Source organism: Kalmanozyma brasiliensis, assembly GCF_000497045.1.
Source record: "Kalmanozyma brasiliensis GHG001 unplaced genomic scaffold PSEUBRA_SCAF18, whole genome shotgun sequence".
In the NCBI taxonomy this organism is placed as follows: Eukaryota; Fungi; Basidiomycota; class Ustilaginomycetes; order Ustilaginales; genus Kalmanozyma; species Kalmanozyma brasiliensis.
The window spans coordinates 114,796-136,230 of NW_015961957.1; the positions used below are offsets into that span (position 1 = coordinate 114,796).

At 58.4% G+C, this 21,435-nt stretch overlaps 8 protein-coding genes across 8 annotated transcripts; 4 read left to right on the forward strand and 4 right to left on the reverse strand.

Annotated features, from left to right (window-relative positions):
* Positions 1–584: 584 nt before the first annotated feature.
* PSEUBRA_002218 (Mitochondrial substrate/solute carrier) lies at positions 585–1,557 on the forward strand (the record flags this gene model as incomplete). The annotated part of the gene is made up of 2 exons (XM_016435383.1): positions 585–653; positions 733–1,557. 2 exons carry the CDS (start codon positions 585–587, stop codon positions 1,555–1,557), a joined length of 894 nt encoding a protein of 297 aa, XP_016293124.1.
* Positions 1,558–1,639: 82 nt separating this feature from the next.
* On the reverse strand, positions 1,640–3,577 carry PSEUBRA_002219 (uncharacterized protein; the record flags this gene model as incomplete). The annotated part of the gene is made up of 1 exon (XM_059464806.1): positions 1,640–3,577. One exon carries the CDS (start codon positions 3,575–3,577, stop codon positions 1,640–1,642), a length of 1,938 nt encoding a protein of 645 aa, XP_059320750.1.
* Positions 3,578–4,548: 971 nt separating this feature from the next.
* Positions 4,549–8,892, reverse strand: PSEUBRA_002220 (Steroid receptor RNA activator-protein/coat protein complex II, Sec31; the record flags this gene model as incomplete). Its single annotated transcript, XM_016435398.1, has 1 exon — positions 4,549–8,892. One exon carries the CDS (start codon positions 8,890–8,892, stop codon positions 4,549–4,551), a length of 4,344 nt encoding a protein of 1,447 aa, XP_016293126.1.
* Positions 8,893–10,036: 1,144 nt separating this feature from the next.
* On the forward strand, positions 10,037–10,582 carry PSEUBRA_002221 (DSS1/SEM1; the record flags this gene model as incomplete). The annotated part of the gene is made up of 3 exons (XM_016435390.1): positions 10,037–10,175; positions 10,263–10,434; positions 10,534–10,582. 3 exons carry the CDS (start codon positions 10,037–10,039, stop codon positions 10,580–10,582), a joined length of 360 nt encoding a protein of 119 aa, XP_016293127.1.
* A 112-nt stretch (positions 10,583–10,694) lies between these two features.
* PSEUBRA_002222 (Arginine-tRNA-protein transferase, N-terminal) lies at positions 10,695–12,289 on the reverse strand (the record flags this gene model as incomplete). The annotated part of the gene is made up of 2 exons (XM_016435403.1): positions 10,695–10,835; positions 10,919–12,289. The coding sequence occupies 2 exons, from the start codon at positions 12,287–12,289 to the stop codon at positions 10,695–10,697; spliced, it is 1,512 nt and encodes a 503-aa protein (XP_016293128.1).
* A 200-nt stretch (positions 12,290–12,489) lies between these two features.
* PSEUBRA_002223 (Cytidyltransferase-like domain protein) lies at positions 12,490–16,344 on the forward strand (the record flags this gene model as incomplete). The annotated part of the gene is made up of 1 exon (XM_059464807.1): positions 12,490–16,344. One exon carries the CDS (start codon positions 12,490–12,492, stop codon positions 16,342–16,344), a length of 3,855 nt encoding a protein of 1,284 aa, XP_059320751.1.
* Positions 16,345–16,590: 246 nt separating this feature from the next.
* Positions 16,591–17,189, reverse strand: PSEUBRA_002224 (Zinc finger, RING-H2-type; the record flags this gene model as incomplete). The annotated part of the gene is made up of 3 exons (XM_016435410.1): positions 16,591–16,608; positions 16,666–16,914; positions 17,076–17,189. The coding sequence occupies 3 exons, from the start codon at positions 17,187–17,189 to the stop codon at positions 16,591–16,593; spliced, it is 381 nt and encodes a 126-aa protein (XP_016293130.1).
* Positions 17,190–17,751: 562 nt separating this feature from the next.
* Positions 17,752–20,400, forward strand: PSEUBRA_002225 (UV radiation resistance protein/autophagy-related protein 14; the record flags this gene model as incomplete). Its single annotated transcript, XM_016435395.2, has 1 exon — positions 17,752–20,400. One exon carries the CDS (start codon positions 17,752–17,754, stop codon positions 20,398–20,400), a length of 2,649 nt encoding a protein of 882 aa, XP_016293131.2.
* Between the last annotated feature and the right edge of the window lie 1,035 nt (positions 20,401–21,435).

A 21,435-nucleotide genomic window follows, 5' to 3' on the forward strand; every position in this document is an offset into this window, starting at 1 on the left:
ACGTCAGACGGCCTCGAGACGCCGCTGGTTCAAGCCCGTGAGGCACAGCCAAAGGATGTCTGTGTAGGCCAAGCTTCAGCCGGTGAGGAAAGAGTCGGCTTCCAGCCAAACCCAAAATCGATGTGGGCCACGCAGCGTGTTCCAAGTGTTGGTCTCTCTATCAAACGGCGTAAAGCTGCAAATTGGACTGAATCGGCAGTTTTTGCCAACTAGCAGATCGGGGCTCTGTCGCGCTGTATGCAGGGTGCGACGGGTCAAAGCTGCTCTGTTCGAAAAGCGGAGAGATCCTTTCCCAGACGCGTTTTTGGGCGCAATCCTCAACCCCAAAAGCAACATCGAGAAGAATCGCCCGTGCACGCCTGTGTGGGTCCAGCAAAGGGCCAAAGGGGAAACCCTTTGCCATTTCTTCTTGCCTTCACCACCACCTCCGTCTATAATCGCTTCAAGGACGAGCGACGATACCATCCACTCCTCACTCTCGTGACACTCCTGCTGCTCAAGACTACGCTGCATCGCCGTAGACGCATATACGCTGCAACACCATTCCGAAGAACCACCCGCCGAATAGCAAAACGTAGAACACCATGGCGCCGCAACAAAAGGGCTTCTCGTGGTCCAACATTGCGGTTGGGTCCATCATGAACATCGTCGAGGTAGGTTTGGCACCCCGTTCTCTCCTTGATCTCCAGTCGATTCTGCATGCTGACTCTCTTTCTCTTGCTTTCTCACTAGGTCACAACCCTCGGCCAGCCGCTCGAGGTGGTAAAGACACAAATGGCGTCCAACCGTCAGCAGACGATGATGCAAGCCCTCAAGACCGTCTCGTCTCGCGGCGGCATCCTCGGTTTCTACCAGGGTCTCATCCCATGGGCGTGGATCGAAGCCTCTACCAAAGGCGCCGTTCTCCTCTTCACGGCTGCCGAGGTCGAAAAAGTAGCCAAGACGTCCGGCTTTTCCTCCGGCACAGCAGGTCTGTTGGGCGGTATGACCGGTGGTATCGCCCAAGCCTATGCGACCATGGGCTTCTGCACCTGCATGAAGACCGCCGAGATCACGCGTCACAAGCAGGCCGAAGCGGGAATCAAGCCCCCTTCCACCTGGGCCGTCTTTGGCGACATCTACCGCCGTGAAGGTCTGGCCGGTATCAACAAGGGTGTCAACGCCGTCGCCGTTCGTCAGTGCACCAACTGGGGTTCTCGAATGGGTTTTGCTCGTCTCGCCGAAACCCCCATTCGCAGCCTCAGCGGTAAGAAGGAGTCCGACAAGCTCAATGCGGCCGAACGAATCGCTTGTTCTTCTATCGGCGGCGCCCTCGCCACCTGGAACCAACCCATCGAGGTCATCCGTGTAGAGATGCAGTCCATGGCCAAAGCGACTCCCGGCAGCAACAGACCAGAAAAGTTGACCATCGGAAACACGTTCGCCTACATCTACAAGGAGAACGGCATCAAGGGGCTTTACAGGGGTGTCACCCCGCGTGTATTCCTGGGTATTTGGCAGACCATCTGCATGGTCAGCTTTGCTGACTATGTGAGGGAGTTCATTGCTGCCAAGTAAGACGAAGGGGCGGAGAGTGTATATAGTGCTGCAAAAGTTTTTATACATCGTCCTCGGGTGTGAGTTGTACGTGTGTGAGGGTTTACCAGCGGGCGTAGGCAGGAATAGTGGCACCTTCCAACGTGAGAATCTCTTCCGCAACCAATTGTGCTGAGACAACGCACCCTTCCAATAGCGGGATGCCCACGGCCCAGCTGCCGCACACCCACACTCCCCCCGCACCAGCCTGCAGCGGGCCGAGGGCGAGACGTCGTCCGCCGGCAGTCTGGACAGCACCCTTTGGCGAATGGGTGAAGAGCCCCTGCCGCGCAACATGCGCTTCGACATCGATCACGGCGCGCTCGAAGGTCGACCTGGACAGCACGTGGGCTGGATCCGGCTGAAGCGAGGGGAGAGGGTTGGTGGTTTGCATGATGAGCAGTTCCCTTGCTGTGGGTGGGAGGGTGAGGATGTGGGTGGCCATCGTATACCCGTCACTCGAAACGAGCGTGTCGTTGGATGCATTATCGGACTCCCATTCGTCCTCCTCCTCCCCACGGTGGTGGGTGGGCGAAACGAGGTTCAAATCCCTCCAGTCCCCTTCGTGGCGCGGTAACATCCTTCGATCCGTATGATTCACCACCAGGCTCTTTTCGTACTTGAACCGCTCCAGCACGTCGACCACGCCACGTAGCCTTTCCGCTTCAGCGTCGGGGGTGAGACTGTCGATGTACTGCCGCAAAAAGTGCGCCGTCTGGTTGGCCTGCGTGGCAAAGATGATGTGGTCGAAGGGACCGTGTTCCTCCACCTCGCTGCAGAGGGTGCGGTCGGATGAACTGGATGTTTGGCGGGACATACCTTCTGCATCTGCACTGCCTGCCGGGCTCGACCGCGAGCTAGATCCATCGTGATAAACCACCTCCACCCACGATCCCCCCTCCCGTCGATGCACACACCTCACCTCAGCATTTGTCCACACCTTGCTCCCCGCGCTCCTCTCGTCTCGCTGTGAGGATGACTCTGCATCCACATACCGTAGCAACTTGGCCACCACCGTCCGCACCCCGTCCTTGACAACAAAATGATCTTTGCCCAACGTCAGTGCGATATAATCGAGCACTTCGGACGCAGGACACGACCAGACGCTGTCGAGCGTCGAGGTCATCACGGCGCTAAACAGGGGTGTGAGCGTTTGGTGTGCGAATCCCTCATCCAATCCGACCCAGCGGCGCAAGATGTCTTCCGCGCCTCGCTCAACCCAGTGGCCTACCCGGGATCGCAGTGTGTACGAACGACCTTTCGAAGCGGAGGAGCGCCGAGGGAAGGGGTCGCGGACCAGATCGCGCAGCGTATGCTCGCGGATCGGATGCGTCACATCGCACGTATGACCCAGATGATGATGCCAGAGCGCAAGAATAAGCAGCTGCAGGTAACCCACGGCGAGCATCAATACCGATCCAAAGTACTCTCGAACACGGCTGACCTGCTCGAGCACGCTGCGCACTTGGATCGGGCGTGGCGGTTGAAGGGAGAAGGGCAGGCTGAGGCCACGAAAGCCGTTGGCGCCGTTGTAGAGGATGTTGGGCGAAGGCGTGATGTGCGATGCTTTCGAGGGCGATGGGGAGGGGAGCGAAGCGAACGAGTAGGTAAAGTTGGTCTTCTTGGTCTGGACCCCCAAATGTCGGTAGAGCGCAAGGAGTTGGGGATAGTACCCGCCCGTGAAGGCACGCATGGGTACGTCGATGCGCAACACGCTGTCAGGCGGCGGTTGCACCTTGAGACGCTTGCGCGAGCGATTCCCCTCCTCATCGAGACCGACAGGGACGGGATGCGATGCGCTGGATGAAAGAGGCAGGGGAACCGAAATGCTCGCACTGTCCATTCCGAGCGTGGAAGCTCGTTCGAAGATGTCGACGGTGATGTTGGGAGCGTTGTTGTTGGAAGATGCTGTGAGGAGGTAGGTGGCCACGAGACCGGTAAGACCCGATCCGACGATGGCGACACGCACCTGTTTGGGCGGCGGGCTGGAAGGTATCGACATGGTTGGAGAAAGAGAGCCGTGGAAAGGGGGTGCTTGTGTTTGATTCGGAGGTCAGCCAGCCAGCTAGCTGATCGATGCGAGAAGTGGGGGACGATTCGGGACTTAAGCGGCGCAGGGGATCGTGTACCGCATGATGCGCTGAAGTCGGCCTGTTATGATCGTCAGGGTTTGGGGAGGGGCAGGCTTGCGGGAGATGGCGCCTGGGAAAGGGAAGGAGGATGGAGCAGAGGTGACAGCGATGAAGCAGGTCAGAGCGGGCGAGCAAGCAAAGTTGAGGGTGGAGGATCCGCCGGGCAGCAGCACTAGCAGCAGGCGCAGGGCCCATCGACGGTCCCGACGATGCTTGCTATCTGCATCTCTTTCTCACTCTCTTGCTCGCCGTCTCTCTCTCTCATTCATCGCCAAGCAATGTCAACTTTGAATCAATGATCACACCTTGTCCCATTCCGTGTCGCTCCAAGTCACCTTGACAATTGCAGTGAGTACGTATGCCACTGGACAATGGCGGCTCAGATATGGATCCGTCTCGGGCCGACCAAAAACTTTGCTCGCAGCAGCCCAGTCTCTGTGCAGAATTCAATTTTAAACTTAAAGCTGAGGGGCAGGGTGCAGTCGGCGGCGACCTCATTTGAGAGCGAGACGCGATGCCGCTGCTGTTCGTGGTTCAGTCCGTCTCTGAGCTCGACAAAAGCTGGACGGGATTCTGGGATGAATTCAGGGTCCAAACCCTTTCGTCTCGCTCGCTTCGTGTGGCTCCCGTTCTCACTCTTCAAGATTCGCCGACCTGACACGCTCTCAGCATGCCTCTCTTGCTCATCCACCACCTTCGATGGCTGTCCTTCTCTCTCAATTCACACCACGTTCCACCCGATGTCAAGAAACATTTGGTATGGAGAGCAATAAAGATATTTACAATTGTCCCTCAACGTCGGACAAGACGAGTCGCCCATCTATCCATGAACTGCGCGCGCTCAAAGACGCGAGATGATCATCTTGACACCCACCAGTCCGGCAGCTACATCGCCCGAGCTGCTCGTCACCAGCTGCAGATGAATGTTCAACGCCGCCGGCTTGTTTCTCGCCTCGATGGCGCCCACGATCTGCATGAGGCCCGCAATGGTCTTGGCGTCGATAGTGCCGCAGTTGAGGTGGTCGAGCAGCAGGTTGATGCGGCGCTCCGTGTCGTCCACCATCCTCTTTTGAGCCGGAGGAGCCGTCTGCTTGAGACGCGCCACCTCGCGCTGCAGAGCGTGCTGGATGGCTCGCTGGTTTTCCGGGATGTGAGAGCGGTCTCCAGGAGGGTACTTCATCTGCGATGCGTTGCGAGCGCCGGGTGTGGCGCTGCGAGGGGGCGCACCAGCTCCTCCGCCTGGCGTCGCTGAACGCTGCGGCATGCCAGGCGGCCCGGCGAGACCAGGACCACCCGGTGGTGCTTGACCCGGAGGTCGAAGAGCACCCGCACCAGGACCTGCTGGCGGTGCACCGTACTGCTGCTGTTGCTGCTGAGGCGGTTGTTGCTGCTGCTGCATTCCGTTGCCGTAGGGAGCACCAGGGCCCGCTGGAGGGCGAGCATAGGGCCTAGCAGATGGAGCGCCTTGCCCTGGCTGACCGGGAGCCTGGTTGCCGTAGGGCTGCTGCTGCTGCATAGGACGTGCCTGGCCCTGCATGGGGCCCGAAGGAGGAGGAGGTCGGACGCCAGGCGGTCCGACGCGCTGCTGAGCGAGACCTGGTCCCGAAGGGGGTCCTTGCGGCGGAGGGCTCATCATGCCGCGCGATGGCGTAGCGCCGCGAGGAGGCCCCGCAGGAGGCGCACCGGGAGCGCCACCGTACTGCGAGGGAGCCTGTGCGGGAGCGTTCGGGAACGGCGAGGTGATCGCAGAGTTGGGCTTTTGCTGCGCCATGGCACTCGGAGTGCGCTTAGGGGCCGCAAGACCCTCAGGAACGTCGTTCCAGCCGGACTGGTCTCGCTTGAGAGGCGGTGGTGGCGGAAGTTGCTGCTGCTGCTGTTGTTGCTGGTACGACGGACCGCCAAAGCTTGGTGGGCCTGGGATCATGGGCTGAGCGGGCTGGTAGGCCGACTGGTAGCTCTGAGCGCCGTACCCGCCGCCGTAAGCGTTGTTCTGCTGCTGCACCGGCTCTGGCTGAATGGCGGTGGGCACAGGGGCAGGCACGGCCGGTGCATATCGCGACTGGGTTGCCGGCTGAGTAGAGGGGGCAGCAGCAGCGGGTACAGCAGGCGCTGCCGCCGCGTACGGGTCCTGGTAGGTCGGCACCGCAGGCAACGACGGGACCGTTGGGATAGATGGAATGACCGACGGCGCCGACTGACCGTAGGGGTCGTAAGGGGTGTATCCGTTGGAGACGGGAGCAGCAGCGTACGCAGACGTCGAGGCAGTGGCAGCTGGGAACCCGTTCGTGTTCGAAGCAGTGACAGCAGCAGCCTCATCCTTGGGACGCGCGGTCTCGGCCTTCAACAAGCGCTGCTTGAGAGCGGTGGCCGTGAGGGAGCCGTTCGCACCCTGGTCGGCAGAGCTTTGGGGTCGGTAGTCTGAAGGCGTCTGGTTGGCGAACCTGAGCGCAGGCGAGATGAGACCCTGGTCGGCGAGGAGCTCCACGTACTCGTGAATGCGGTCGTAAAGCGGAGCTAGCTTGTAAGAGCGCGCGCCAGTCTCTGCGATGATCGAGTCCTGTGTGGGTTGCTGAAGGTCGACATCCACGTAGCCAACAGCGCTCTGGAAGACGGTGATCTTCTCCATGAATGTCTGCAAAGCTTCGGCGCGGGCGGAGTAGAGAGTGCCTTCGGAAGAAGCATCGGCGCCCTTGCTGCTGCTGGATCGAAGCGCGAGCTCTTCCTCCTTCATCTCGTCGATCCACATGCCGGCCACCTTTTCGAGCTTGCCCGCAGCCAAGTAGCAAAGCACCGCATCCTTACGGTGCTCCTTGGCCTGCGCTGTGTCCGAGTTGCGTGCGACAGTGTACTGGAACTCGAGGCGCTGACCGAGTTGCTCGGTGAGGTTGCTGAACTCGTCCTGCTTGGCAAAGGTGCAGAGGACGACAAAGATTTCCTGCCACTCGCTCAGGTCGGCGTTCTGGACCACATCGCTGAGGTCGTCCGAGACGATGCTCTGGAAGAGGCGAAGGTACGGAAGCTGGGCGGTGCGCTTCTGGAAGTACGCCTTTTGCGCTTTGGCGAGGAGCTCTTCGCCGCCGCGTACCGCGAGAAGGAAAGCGTCGGCGAATCGGTCGCTGTTGATGCAGACCGAGACGGCGCTTTCAAAGTCGCCGAGCACGAGGGCGCGCGTGATGAGCTTGTCGCCTTCGGATTCCTCCGAAGGGTAGATCTTGAATGTGGACGAGCGGATGTTCTCGCTCGCGACCGAGGAAGGCCCAGGCGAGCCGGCAGTGGCGGCGGCGGACGCTTGGACGGGGGCCTGTGATTCCGAGAGCAGGTGGCCGGGGAGTGCGGATCGGATGGCTGAAGAAGGCTGATCAGCGGAGAGCTGGCTAAAGAAGTCCGAGGCGTCGTTGTTTCCTGCAGCACCTGCAGCATCTTCGCCGAACAGACTGGGCTCGTCGGCGTCCTTTGCTTCGACCGCCAGCGCTGGCTCGACGACGGCAGCTTCTTCCGCCGTCGCTTCGGCGGGCTCGGCAGCGGCTTGCGACTCTGCGGCCGCTTCAGCGGAGGTGGCGGGCTGGGAGGGCTCGGGTTCGTCGATCGCCTTTGTGACCGAAGCGTCCTCTGCGTCGGAAGTGCTGGCACCGTTGGACTTGAAAGCGGCGATGGACTGCGACACTCGTTGGGCCACATCCTCCTTGGAGAAGCCGAGCAAGGCGACGAGCTCGTCGCGCGAGTCAGCACGGAACAACGTCTGCAGCGCCTTCCAGTTGGCGATGTCGTCCGGCCGGGTGGAGGAGTCCTGGCTGCGCTCGGCGCAGAACTCGGCGAGGCTCTGACCATCGAGCGCCTGTTGCAATTTGGTGGCCCTATCGACAATGGAAGGTTCGGAGACGAGGTTGCGAAGGTGGACAGTCGGAGTGAAGGGCTTCGAAGAAGGGCCGCCGCTCGAGACGAGCTGACCACCAAAACCAAAGACAGCCGACACGGGTCGGCGCAGCCACTTTGGAGGTTGTTTGAGGGACAAGCCTTTGGAGGTGGCGTCGCCCGTAACGGTCTGGTTGAAGAAGTCGGAACCGTCGGCAGCTTGTTGTGTAGCCGCGACCTCGGTTTCGGGAGCGTTGGTGCTCTGAAGCGAGTGGACGCCGATCTTGCCGTCGAAGCTGGCGGTGGCGAGCATGGCGGGATTGCGTGGAGACCATTGCACCTCGAAGGACCAGTTGGAGCTGGAAGGGAGCTCGCCGACAATCTCGCACGACTGCGGGTTCCAGAGGATGGAACGGTTGTCCTTGCCACACGAAAGAAGGAGGTCTGCATCCTGCTTGCACCAAGAGAGCGAGAGAACACCCTTGTCATGGCCGGTCATGATTTTTTCAGGTGCGCGAGAGTTCTTGAGGTCCCACAGCATGATGACGGGGCTCGAGTCGTCTTCGCTGGCGGTGACGAGTCGAGTTGGGTGATCGGGATGCCAAGCCACAGCGCTCATACCGCGACGACCACCGGCAGCGAGGGCGCCACCGGCATTGAAACCCACCGAGCCACCCGCCGTGCCAGCACCACCACCATACTGAAGCGCGACGACTTCGCGCTTTCCTCTGAGATCCCAAACGACCGTGTATCCGCTGCTGGAAGAGGTGGCGAGGACGTGAGGCACCTGGCAATTCCAGGCCAATGAGGTGATCTCGTCGAGCTTTTGAGAGCGTGCACCGGGAGAGTAGGGCTTAGCAGGGGCGTTGAGATCCCAAATGAAGATCTCGCCCGCGACAGCACCACTGGAGAGGAGGTTGGGCTGGAGTGGGTTGAAGTCGAGACCACGGACGGGTCCGGTATGTGTGGTGTTCTTGATGACCTGGGCATCGGACTCGGACGAATCGGCAAGGATCTTTTCAGCGTCCCAGATGCCGAGCTCACCATTCTCGAGACCGGCTGCGAGGAGACCTTTTGGACGCGTAGGGTTGGCATAGCCCCAAGCGAGGCGGTTGAACCGTGCGCTGGTCGAGATGCTGCCTAGCGGCTTTGCATCTGCTGAGACGGAGGCGGAGGCGGTGTAAGAGGGCTGCCATAGCTCGAGAACGCTCTCATTGCTGAAGGACTCGTCCAGAGCACCGGCGACGGTACCTGTTGCAATGAGGGGCGACTCGGACTCGTAGGTAGCGGGAGACCACGCAAAGGTGGCTGTGCGGTTGATAGACGCCTTCATGATGGGACGCTGGTGAGAAGCACAAACCTGCTCGAGGGCTAGAGCGGGGGTGCTTGATGGACGGGATGCGGCCCAGCGCGAGAAGGATGACGACGAAGCCGAATCGCAAACAAGAGTGAGAGATGATCCAGCTGGCGAGGGTGATGTCGATCGTCGAAACGAAGTCAAGCTCCGAGCGCAACGCCAAGTCAGCCGATGAAGTGCCGTGTGTGTGTGTGAGGTGAACAAGGCAGCTGAGAGAGACGAAACGAAAGGAAGAGATGCGAATGTGATGATGACAGGACACGAAGGACTAAGAAGCTGGAGTTGGCGTGGCTGGGGCGTGCGTCGTTGCTCGCTCGACTCGAAGCACACAGACAGGCACGTCAAGGCCCAGCCATGCCAGGCTGATGCGTTGGAAGCGTCGGTCTGTGTGCCAGCCAGCCAGCCAGCCAGGCAGACAGCCTTCTCATCCAATGGGCCACAGGCTGGAGCGCTCTCTCTCTCATTTCGGATTCGAAAAACAAAATACAATTTCGACAGCCGTCCAGCCTGTGATTTTGAACGAGAGAATACAAATTGGCACCGCAACGCGTCTCTTCTGACAGTGACAGCGACGTGGAAGCAACAGAGCCTGACTGACTGCTCGGCATTGCAAGCCGGTTGTCTACCACCCTCGAAGCAGCCATCACTCGTCGTCGTCTGATCAAGCTCGTGTCAGGACGATTCAGACGACTGATCATTTTACGTAGAGGCAAAGTCAATTGCGGACCATGGGGATGTCTCTGCAAAGACGAGGCAGAGTGTGTCTCGCGTGTGAGTCTGCTTTCTTCGCGTTCACGGACCATCTCGACGCTTGAGCTATTTTTGCACGGTGACTTCTTTTTTGCTCTAACATTTTGGGAAAATGTGATCGGGACGCGCGTGCACGATGTCGCCGCATCGACTCCACTTTGCGTGTCGAAGCAACACCTTGTCGACTCTTTGCACTCTTCCTTCCATCTGAACCACCCAGCCTCGCAACCATCCTCAGCTCCACGCACAGCACCCAGCTGCCACAATCTCGTACCGCACGACCACATTCTAGGATAGCATATGCTGCGTAGCTCGTTCAGATCCACCGCTTTGTCCTGCCTCCCCTCCCACCTCGACATCTCCACACGAAATGTCGGCTACTAGCTCCAACTCACAGACCACCAAGCCAGAGGCGCAGTCGACAAATCCCACCGAGGACAACAAGTCGACGCTTCCTTCGCTCGGTGCTCTCGACGAGGATGATGAGTTTGAAGAGTTCGACGAGCAGGGTACGTCTTTCTTCCCGGTCGACCGCTTTGCCGCAGCATACCAACACTGACTCTTGCCTACTTTTCTTTCCTTTCTCGCTGCCTCAGACTGGAACGACGCAGAGACCGATCTCTCGCACTTGACCGCAGGCACTTCGAATGCACCTGGAGCTGGCGTCGGTCTCACCATGGGCGCTTCGTCCGCCAGCACTGGCGACCACCTGTGGCAAGATTCATGGGATGACGACACGGTCGAGGACGACTTTAGCAAGGCATTGAGGTGAGTTGCAGCCATCCTCTCTCTCTCGTCAGAGAGTCTCAGTTGACGCTGACCCTTCACCGACCTTTGACATTCCGTTCTCTCTCCGACACGCTTCAGAGCCGAGCTGGACAAGCAGAGCAATGCACCACAAGCCATGTCCACCTAACTTCTCATCCTTGCCCTCAATCAAACCACAGCCATCGTACAATCATTGACGTGTTCCAAGCAGATTCGCGCCAACCGCCCCCCGATGGGCTCTTTTAATCTCATCGACACTCTTACATGAAAAGGACCATCTCGGCCACCAGCTCGGGGCTCGCGAGGGCGGCGATACACTCGACCACCTGCACGAACTCGGGATCGTCATGACCGACCCCTTGACCTTCGCCTTGCATATAGTTGCGAAAGAGATCGGACATCTGTAAAGCGCCAATGCAAGCACTAACGTTGCTGTCAGCTTCGTCTGACTCTGCGCTTGGAGAACCTAAACGCGAGGACTTACCAGAAGTGGCTTGATGCCTTCGGACTGCTTCTGCGCTTCGAGCACCATGGCGTGCTGCAACAAGTCTAATTCGGCTTGCAACTCGCGCGGATCTGCTCCTCGCAGTGTCGTTTGGAGAGCATCCAGAATCGCAGTGGCACTGAGCATCCCTGGTGGAGGCTTCGGCTGCGTTGGCACCCGAATCCCCTTTTCATCCTCCTCATCGCTCTGCGCAAGCTCTTGACTATCGCCCTCTGTCTTGTCCTTCGACTGCTGCTGACCATCTTGCGACCAAGCAAAGTAGCGTCTTGTATCGAGATCCGAAGCTACGTCGGCCAGATCGTGCCAGGTATTGTCGCTACAGTCGAGCAGCTGACTTGGGCGGTACTCTGCCTTGTACTTCATCTTTTGGCACGTGTGGATGTAGAAGCCCATGTAATATCGAGTGATCTCGTGCATGGCTTTGAGCCGACCTAGGCGCTTGGTGAGTGCAATCTCTTGCAGCGCCGAAACCTTGCCCAGCTGCCAGTCGTTGTATTCGGGATCGTAGAAGACGTAGACACTGCTGACGCAGTTGGGCAAAACATCGAGCACGCCGACAGCAATGAGCTTGTCATCCAAGCGGTACTCTTGATGGTAACAGCCGTAGGGCAGCTCCTCTGGCAAATCCGCCGGATCCAGGCTCCTGGCTCGCCAATGCGTCTCTTGCGAGGGTGTCAGCGGCAGACCGGTTGACGGCCAGGTTAATGCGAGGCTCGTGTCAACCAGGAAGCGAAGGAAACCTTGCTCGCTGCTGATCTTTTCTTCAGCTTCGCCGTGAACCTTGCCCTGGTATTTGCGAAAGAGCTGATACTTTTCGTCGGAAGAGATCGCCAGAGCAAGGCGCACCTGGAGCTGGCGAGTGATGGGTCCTGCCACGCTTTCTGCCCACGTCGGCGAGGAGCTCGAGGACGTGCTCTGAGCCGCAGACGATGGCACAATCTCGTTCCAACGACCTTCTACGTCCCAGTCTCTCCCTTTGCTCCATCTCCCTTTCCACTTTGCCGGCTTGGGCTTGGTCTGACGGACGCGGAAGAGCAGGTTGGTCAATGCACGTTTGTGCGCTTTCTTGGGCTTGAAGTCAGCAGCATCGAGACGTATCGGGATCTGTGCGCAGCAAGTCCTCAAGAGATCCGGCTTGTAGAGGTAGTCGCCTGATCGTCTCCATCCCTGGTCGATGAGGTTCTGGTAGTGATAGGGCGAAAGACGATGAGCCCAGATGCCGTACGACTTGCTGGACTTGGTAGCGCTTCGTTCTCCGGAGCCAGGCGTGGTGCAGTAGCCGCAGGTCGAGGTCGAGTAGCCAGTAGGTGATATGATAGATAGTTGCGTCTTTGTGCGCTTGCTCGCCATGGTCATGGACGGGGATGCTGTGACATGGTGTCTTGATGTGGTCGTTGACAGCTGGGCCTTGAGTGGAGGTTGGACGCTTGTTCAGCTTGGACCCTGTCTGCCTTTCGCCGAATTTTTGGTTGGTCGCTCAAGCCATCTTTTGCTCATCCTCGCGACCTGACCCCATTACATCGACGGCAACCCAACCAAAGTCTTACAGGATGGCACCGCAGGCATCGAGCTCGTACATCTCCGCGGCGTTCAACCGCTGCAATCACATTGCCGACTGGGCCAACGCGCCGCACAGCATCATCGCCTATGCTGCCAACAAGTCGATCGCCATCTGGGATCAACCTGGTCACGCTTCTTCGGCTGGAGTGACTCAGCTGCTAGCCACCGGCTTCTCCAAAGCGATCACCTCACTCAAGCTCGCAAATCTGACTGTCGTATCCGACAAGCCATGCATCGTCGCTGGATCAGCCGACGGATCGATAGGCGTGTGGGCTTTGCAAGAGAACACGCAATGGACACAGGTGCAATGCATCAAAGCAGCGCACAACGGCTCCGTATCTGCTCTCGGCGTCATTCGATCTGCGCAGTCAGCATCCGAGCTACCCTCAATCATCGTCTCGGGTGCTTCCGATGGCGTACTCAAAGTATGGACGCTGTCAAATGACCTTTCGCAACCACCGACATTGGCGCAGTCGATCGATCTCAAAGGTCGATTCCCACTCGACCTTTCTCTCTTGCCGCTGCCCAACACCACTTCGACCCAGCTGCTTATGGCACTCGCGACCACCACAAACAAGATCGACATCTTCGCTTCCAGTCCATCATCAGCAGCGCAGGCTGGTGCACACAGGCTCAAGTTCCAGCACAAGCTCTCTCTAGAAGGACACGAGGACTGGGTCAAATCGCTCGACCTCTGCAATACCTTCGTTGAGACCGACGACGTTCATCGCAACCAAAGTATCCTACTTGCTAGTGGATCTCAAGACGCGAGTGTCAGGCTATGGAAGATCTCTCCCGCCGATAAAGATGCAAGCCCTTCATCTCAGCAATCCCCATCCTCTTCCAAAACCGACGACGACTTCGAGCAGATGGTCTCCAAGATCGAGTCGGATCGCAGCTCCAAAGCAGGCGAGATTTCGACTCGCGCACATCCGTTCTGTGTCGAACGAGCGGATGGCTCCCAGCAATCCTGGTCCATCACCTTTGACGCAATGCTTGTCGGGCACGACAATTGGGTCACCGGCGTGCGATGGCATCCCGCTGTTTCCGCTGGAGGTGAAAACCTCGAACAGCCGGCTGCACTTCTCTCGTCCTCCGCCGACAACAGTCTCATCTTGTGGACACCTTCTGGACAGCTGTCGGAAGCAGCCTCGCATTCTCCCTTCCCTGCTTTTGACGCCGCCCTTCTCTCTACAGGAGGCGCGCGGCGCGCCAAAGGTCCTACATTGCACCATCTTGCTTCGTCCATCTGGATGCCTTCGCAGCGCTTCGGTGAGGTAGGAGGCGCGAGCAATCTTGGCTTCTTTGGCGCTCTCTGGCTACCTTCTCGATCTCCAGAGGCCCCGATAGATGCGGAAGCTCCCGTCTCTGCTGTCGTCGCGCACGGCTGGGGAGGCTCAGCCCACATTTGGACGCTGTCTCAGCAAGCAGCAAACTCATCCAATCCTCAGTGGCAAGTCACAGATCCTGTCACCGGTCACTTTGCTGCCGCCAAATCCGTTGCATGGGAACCTTGCGGAGAGTACCTTCTCAGCTGTTCCGACGACCAAACCACTCGCCTTCACGCCAAGCCTTTCTCGAGAAATGGACAGCAACTCGATGCAAGCAGAGCCACCTGGCACGAGGTGGCCCGTCCTCAATCACATGGCTACGATCTGCATTCCGTCTCGTGGCTCGATCGACTCAACTTTGTTTCAGCCGCCGACGAGAAGGTCCTGCGCGTCTTTGCTGCTCCTCGTGGATTCGTTGGCACCGCGGGCAAGAATGGTCTCCATTGCGCGACGCTCGGCTCCGAAAGCGAATCGCGAGCAGCATCGCGTCCTGCCGCTGGGAACAAAAGCTTGCTCCATCTTTCGGTGGAGCCTCACTCCGGTCTCCTCAAGTCGGCTGAGAAGCACGGCTACCTGTTCAAGCAGACCGTCGAGCAATGCTGCAAAGAGCAGAGCGACTCTGTCACTGCCATCGTGTCGTCACCACTCTTCCAGCGACCCTTTGATGGACTCAGCTTCAAGCAGATCGAGCTTTACCTCAAGTGGCTCTATGCGCAGGCCTGGAGTGTCGCTGTGCAACGCGGTCTGATGCTCGCCGATATCAACGTCCTGCTCGTCCCGGATACGTCGCTCGAGAAAGTCGCCCTTCGACTACACGCTCCGGAAGCCGACGTGCTGGTAGACGCCAGCATCGATCAGAAGTCAACATCGATATGGCAAGAGCTAGGCGTCACAGTGCGCAAGATCGATTCGGGCCACCAGCAGTCAGACGCCGCTGGAGCTGTTGGTCAAGACGATGGCAAAGGCTTGAAGTGCTATCCCGTCGTAGCGCTGGGTGGCACCTTCGACCATCTGCACGTGGGACACAAGATCCTGCTCACCATGGCATCCATCATCGCCGACACTCGAATCATTGTCGGCGTAACGGACGATGCGATGCTCACCAAGAAGTCGAACGCGCACCTGCTCGAGCCCATCGACGAACGCATCGCCTGCGTGAACGCTTTTATTAGCTTCATCCGCCTACCCTTCACCCCGATCGACCAACAGGTGGTCAAGCTGGAAGATGTGGCTGGCCCGGCTGCCACGGAAGCCGATCTGCAAGCTCTCGTCGTCACGGACGAGACGCTCTCTGGCGCCGAGTTCATCGACAACAAGAGAAAGGAGAACGGGCTGTCGTCGCTGGAGGACTGGGTCATCGGCGTGGTTGGTAGCGAAGGTCAGACCGATCTGAAGGGCGATGCCAAGGCGTTGGCGGAGAGCAAGGTGGGTAGCACCGCCATCCGCAAGTGGCTGGTCCAGCAAGGTCCACGTCGCGTCCAGGCACTCGAGACGGCAAAGAGGCATCGCGTCTCTCATCAGCTCCGTCTGACAACCAGCGACCAAGAAGCTGAGGCAGAAGAGAGCAACGTCTCCTCGCGTCCAGTAGGTGCTAGCGTTCCGCCTCTCGGCCTGTCGAACCGTGCCGTGTTCGAAGGCTCGTCGATCCAGGAAGCGCCCTCTGCGAGTGGACAGCCTATCGGCTCGGCCAAAGAATCTCTCTCCGCGGTCCTGCGCCAGCCACCCTCGGAAGAGCAGCTCTCGGTAGAGACGCTCTGGCCTGAGCTCGAAAAGCTCTACGGCCACGGCTACGAACTTCTCTGGGTGAGCGCCAATCCACCCAACCCTGTCGACGGAGGACGAACCACCACCGGTGGCCGATTCGTCGCCTCGTGCTGCAAGGCGACGAGCGAAGACCACGCCGTCGTGCGCATCCACGATCGAGCTCAAAACTGGCGAGAATGCGCCGTGCTCGAAGGTCACTCCCTCAGCATCACGCGGATTCAATGGAGTCTCGACTCGCGCTACCTCCTCACCTGCTCCCGAGATCGAAGTTGGAGGATGTACGAGCAGGTGGCAGGGGAGCGCTTCGTGCCGTTCACGGGCGAGCGTTCACACGCACGAATCATCTGGGACTGCGCTTGGTCCACCGACCCCGCTCGTCCGTACGTATTCGCCACAGCGTCGAGAGACAAGACGGTTAAGATCTTTGAACTTTGGCCCAAAGGTCAGGAGGGAGAGAGACCGTTTGCACTGCTACAGACCATCAAGTTTAACGAGGCCGTGACGGCGATCGCTTTTGGGGTGGATGCGGTGCTTGCGGTGGGTAAGGAGGATGGTGAGGTGGAAATTCTTCAGCGCAAAGCAGGCGAGGGAGAAGAATGGTCGACGACGCTCAAGGTGCCCAATTTGGCAGAGGAGCAGATCAACCAGCTCGCGTGGCGTCCGCCCGTGCTGGAAGATGGGGATGATGCCATACTGGCTTCTGCTTCAGAGGATGGTGCTGTTCGTCTGACGAGAATCACTGGGCTTTGACGACGTGACACGCCCACGCACGTAGAACGCAAGATACTTTTGGCCTAGACTGCGGTCCATTTCGTTTGTCCCTTATGTGCATTCGGTACGATGTTTAGGGCATGAGATCGCGGTCCGACTGAAGAGAAGATGGCCACAACGGAGACACTGAGGATGATTTGGGACTTTGAGAAGGACGACTGGGTTGCTGAAGAGAAACGAGATGCTAGTGTACAGAGATGGCCGCGGTTTGACAAACAATTGAGGTCACTTCAACGACCGTACCTGTTGCAGCAATGAGAGGGGGCAAGAGAGACAAGGAAAAGAGTCAGCGATGAGTACACTCGTCGCTGAGAAGCTGAGAAGCACGAAGCGTCGCAACAGCAGCGAGCGGACATACTTTTGGAGCTCCCATTCCCTGTTATCGAGAGGGCAGACTTGACGGGTCTTGAGCCATCGCGAGATGCAGTGGAAGTGGAAGGCGTGATTGCATTGGCCCCATGCGACGGTGCATTCTTCTGTGGTGGCAGATCCCTGGTTGGCCTGGCACTCGATGCAGAGGTCCATGATGTGGTTTCGGCAAATGGCGCACTGTGTCATGAAGGCGATTCGAGACAGGGCAAGGGAAACGAGATTCGAAGTCAGTACACAATCGTTACGACCTTGGTCAGTGCTGTCACGCAAGGCGCTTCAGATGACATGGAGCATCGTCTGTGCGTGAGATGGCTCGAAGGCAACTGCAGAATACTTACGTTGTCGACGACAATGTCCCAGGACCAGAGACAGACGGCGTTCCACTTTTTGACCTGGAAGCGAGGCTGCTTTGTGTTTGGTGTGTCCACCTCCATCGGTGCGTTCTCAGCCATCTTGTGTCGTATGTGGTCGTCCTTCTGGCGAAGAGACGAGGTATGCGAGAATGGCGGTGGTGGGAGTAGAGGAGAGAACCTTGTCGGTTTTTGCGGTATGTGATTGTGCACAGACAGGACGAGCTGACCTTCCTGACTACGCTCAGTGCCCACGCTGGGTTGTGGAGGAAACGCGCGCATCGGCTGGAACCCCGATAGCGCCCTCTCTGAAATCACACAAGCGTCTGAGCCTTGTGGTGGGCCAATCCGAGATTCAGGGTCCAACCTGCACGTCTTGCGACTCAGCACTTTGAAAGATGTGATACCGCCATCAGGCTCATCCACCGTGATCACTCTCATCTTGTCACATCAACCGCGCCTCTTCTTGCTCAGCCACGATGAGCTGAGAACTTCAAGGTCGCATCAACATTGGTCTGATCACCAAGCCGCACCGAGCCACGCGCTGTCCATACAGCTATCAAGATCATGTAACGACACTCCAATCTTCAGCGCCTTGCTCTAGGCTCTTCCTCATCGTCAACGTCCACTCGTCCCTTCGCCATCGAGGCTTGAGCACAAGATCATGACAACGACTTCCTCATACAAGCCTTTGCGGCCCAGCGAGCCTCCTTCGCGCCACTCACTCGGCGCTCCATCTTCATCTCGACTCAGGAGCAGTGCGGACCCCACTCTTGGACCTCATCTGGCCACTCCCAGTCGTGCGAAGCTCAAGCATGCCGCCACCACTCCATCAACATCAGCGGCAGCCGCGCGAACTGACTCGTCAACAAATGAGGCGCACGCCTGCCACCACTGCCATCTTCTCGATACGCGTTTCTACTGCGATCCGTGCCTCGCTTCCAGGATCGAAGCGCACCACACTGAGATGCGAAGGCTCTCCCTCGCCCGGGACAAAGCGAAAGCCTCTACCAGCGCTCTTCTCTTTGATCGCAACGACGATTTCGCAGCACCCTTGTCCGTCCCGCAGTCTCTGCCAATACACACCATCAACGAAGACGAGCTCCCGGATCCATTTGACACACACGCTGCCGAGCCATCGACGTCTTCCGAGGCATCACACGACCGGCTGCTTGTGTATTCCTTGATACAGCTGCGCGCCAAACGAGCGGACATCATCTCACGTGTTCAGACCATTCATCAATGCATATCCGAGTCACAGCATGCCCATCTCCAAGGCAAACAGGCTCTCAAAGAGAAGAGAGCTCAACTCGCTCTGCGCAAACAGAACCTTGCAAAAGCTTGGTCCGGTCTCGAGGGGTCGTCGGCAGCCGCGTCCAGCTCCGCATCACAACGCTCTCGACTCGCAGCAAAGTCGCATTGGCTCGCTCGTCCGACAGCTGATCACAACGACGTTCCATCCACTCAGACGGACGTCTACACCCATTACGAGCGCCAGCCGGATCATCTTGGCAGCGCCGCCATCGTCTCAATCGAACCGGATGATCATCAGCTGGGCGCAAGCCTCACTCGCGCTCGACTTCATCTCAGCGCTCTTCAGGACGAGGCTCTGACTGTCTCTGCCGAGCTAGCTGCGGCCCGAGCCGCCCTTGCACGTCAAGCCTTCAAGCTCTTTTCCGTGTCATCTCCCGACGCGACTACGAACAGATCGGCGACGGCGATGAACCGAAGTCCACCGGTGGACCTCTCTGCCAGCAGCTCGGTCGTGCAGCGCATCAGCCGACTCTCCGAAAGGTATATCCCAGGTGCGTTTGGGCTAGGTCAAAGCAATCTGCTCTCCTCACCGCCCAGCGCTCGGGGCTCGATCCAAGACAAGGGCCCTCCGGTCCGACAAACCATGTCCAAAGGCACTTCCTCAGCAACGCCTTCGTCGTCCAGCGATTGGTCGGTCGCGTCTCTTCCACTACCTCTGCCTAGCGAGGCACGACGATACCCGCGCGAAACAGTCAATGGTGCGGTCACGTGTGCTGCCAACCTACTCCAACTCGTGGCCGGATACCTCGGCGTTGCTTTGCCCTTCTCCCTAGAGCAGCATAAGGGTCGGTTCGCTATCCGACCCGATCCGCTCTGGGACGGCGGCGGAGGCTCCAGCGCCAAGACTCTCTACATCGGGACGAGTGCCTATACCCACCTCACCGCATCTCACACCGCAGCAGCAAACAGGCAGTCGAAGCTCAACAATCTCGCAGAGTCTACCTACGGCCTTGGAGCGTCGACATTGTCCACCATCGAGTCGTATATCCATTTGCCTGCCGGAGCCAACCTGCCGTGGGGCTTGTCATCGACGACAGCTCCTCCCACTAAAGTGGGATCCGATTCACCTGACACAGACGCCGATGCTGAGCATAGCCGTCGTTCAGAATCAGAAGCGCGGACGCCTTCGAAGTCCAAGTCGGAGCAAGCTGCCAAGTCTTTTGTCTCGGCTCTCGTCATGTTTTCCTACAACGTTGCCTACCTTGCCGCGAAGCAAGGTGTCAAGCTTGACCTCGTGGCAGCCGCAGCCAACCCACTCGACCTCTTGAGCAGAACATTGCGCCAATCCGAGCTAGGACGTCTCGCGCATGCAAATCACATTCGTCCGTCGAGCATTCAAGATCTCAGCTTACCCTCTTTAGACTACGAGCAGCTTGCCCAGATCTTGGAGCCCAACAATGCAGCAGCCGACAGCTACAAGCGTGGCACCTCCAAGCTCAGTAAGAACGACTCGGAAAAGAAGGATGCGGCCCGTCAGATTACAGCGAGATCGAGCAAGCAGCCCGCGATCCTCGAGCAAAGCTACATCGATGCTGGCGAGGCAGCAGCCTCGGTACTCGACATCAAGGATCCGTCTTCGCTGATTCGCAAGCCGTCGTCGCAGCCTTCTTCCGCTCAGAAAGCCTTGCGAACGACCGCAAAGGACGCCGGGACGACTACGAGTAAGCTAAGCTCGCGCTCCGAGGCCGTCAGTAGCGTGCAGAAGCAGCGCGTCGCCGTAGACACCCGAGGTGCGGCGGCCAATCAACCACCTCCATCGCTTGACTTTCTACGTCAACGCGGGCGCGACGCTACCAAAGCAAAGTCCAGTACGTCCAAGACGGAATCTTTGGCTTCGGCGACGATATCGAAGGCTTCTCCGGCCAAAGTCGGTCCCGGTGCTGTCATCTTTAATGGCGTCGAGGTGGGCGTGGGTAATGTCAGCTCGAGCGATGCTGCACGTGGACCTACCAAAAGACCTCCCAAGCAGTCGGCCGAAGAAGGCTGGGACCTGGTCTGACGACTACACCACGATGCCTCTGTACACTAGCACCTCTCTGCGTAAACATCATCGCTTCAAACTTGGTTTGTGAGAGTCAGTACTGTATGAGAAGATCGCTGCGTTGTGCTTTGAGACGCATGGTGTCATTTCATTTCGGCGACTTTGTGAGCCGCGCGACGGTAAACTGTGTTCGCCTGGCGCCAAGCGCACAGCCAGCGCGAGTTAAGGTTTGCACTTCATCTCGTTCCGCGTGTGGTGGGTCTCTCACTTCATGTGACCGTCAGAACAAAGGGAAGAAGTTCGCGCCAGAGCTGATGTCTTTTGCGCAGTCACAGTCTGGCTCAAGCACAGCGAATCAGGGTTGTGATCTGCGGCTGCCTGTGTGTGTGTGTTTGTCCGCGATACATACAGTAAAGGCTGTTCCCGCACCTGCTCGACCTCCTTCAAAACCTTCAATGTCCCAAGCCTATCTCTTTTCTTCCAAGCAGTGTACCCGCCAAATTCATCATGACGCCCTCATCGCGGCCGGAGACGGAGGTTTCCAGCCTTGGAAGCCCGTCTGAAGCTTCTGCAGAGCCTCAAACGCCTTCTGAGCCTGCGTCTGGTCTGACGACCTCCTCGATCGCCGCCGGCCAAGCTACCAGCAACGAGAACTCTCCTTCCGCCACCTCCGCCGGGGTTGGCCCTGTAGCGTTGCATTTACAGCTTTACGCTTCGGTTGCGCACAACTTTGGCCGAGCTTTGATGCTGGCCGTCCATCCCGAAGAAATCGTTCTGGCTTGCAAAGAAGCAGTGATCGAATACATCATTGCACAAAACACGCTCTACGATCGCTTCCCTCACCTTGCATCTCCACACGCTCCACGGTATTCTGACGAACGCGTACGTCGGATCATCGAGGGGACAGAGCTGTGCGTGCCTGTGGTAGAAATGATGGAGCTCATTGACAACATTACGACTCCCCGTTCCCAATTCCTCGAGGACAAGAGCGGGATCGCGCTTGCAGCCGACTCTTTTTGGCTCTTGCAGAAGTTCGATCGAGTGTTTCTCCAA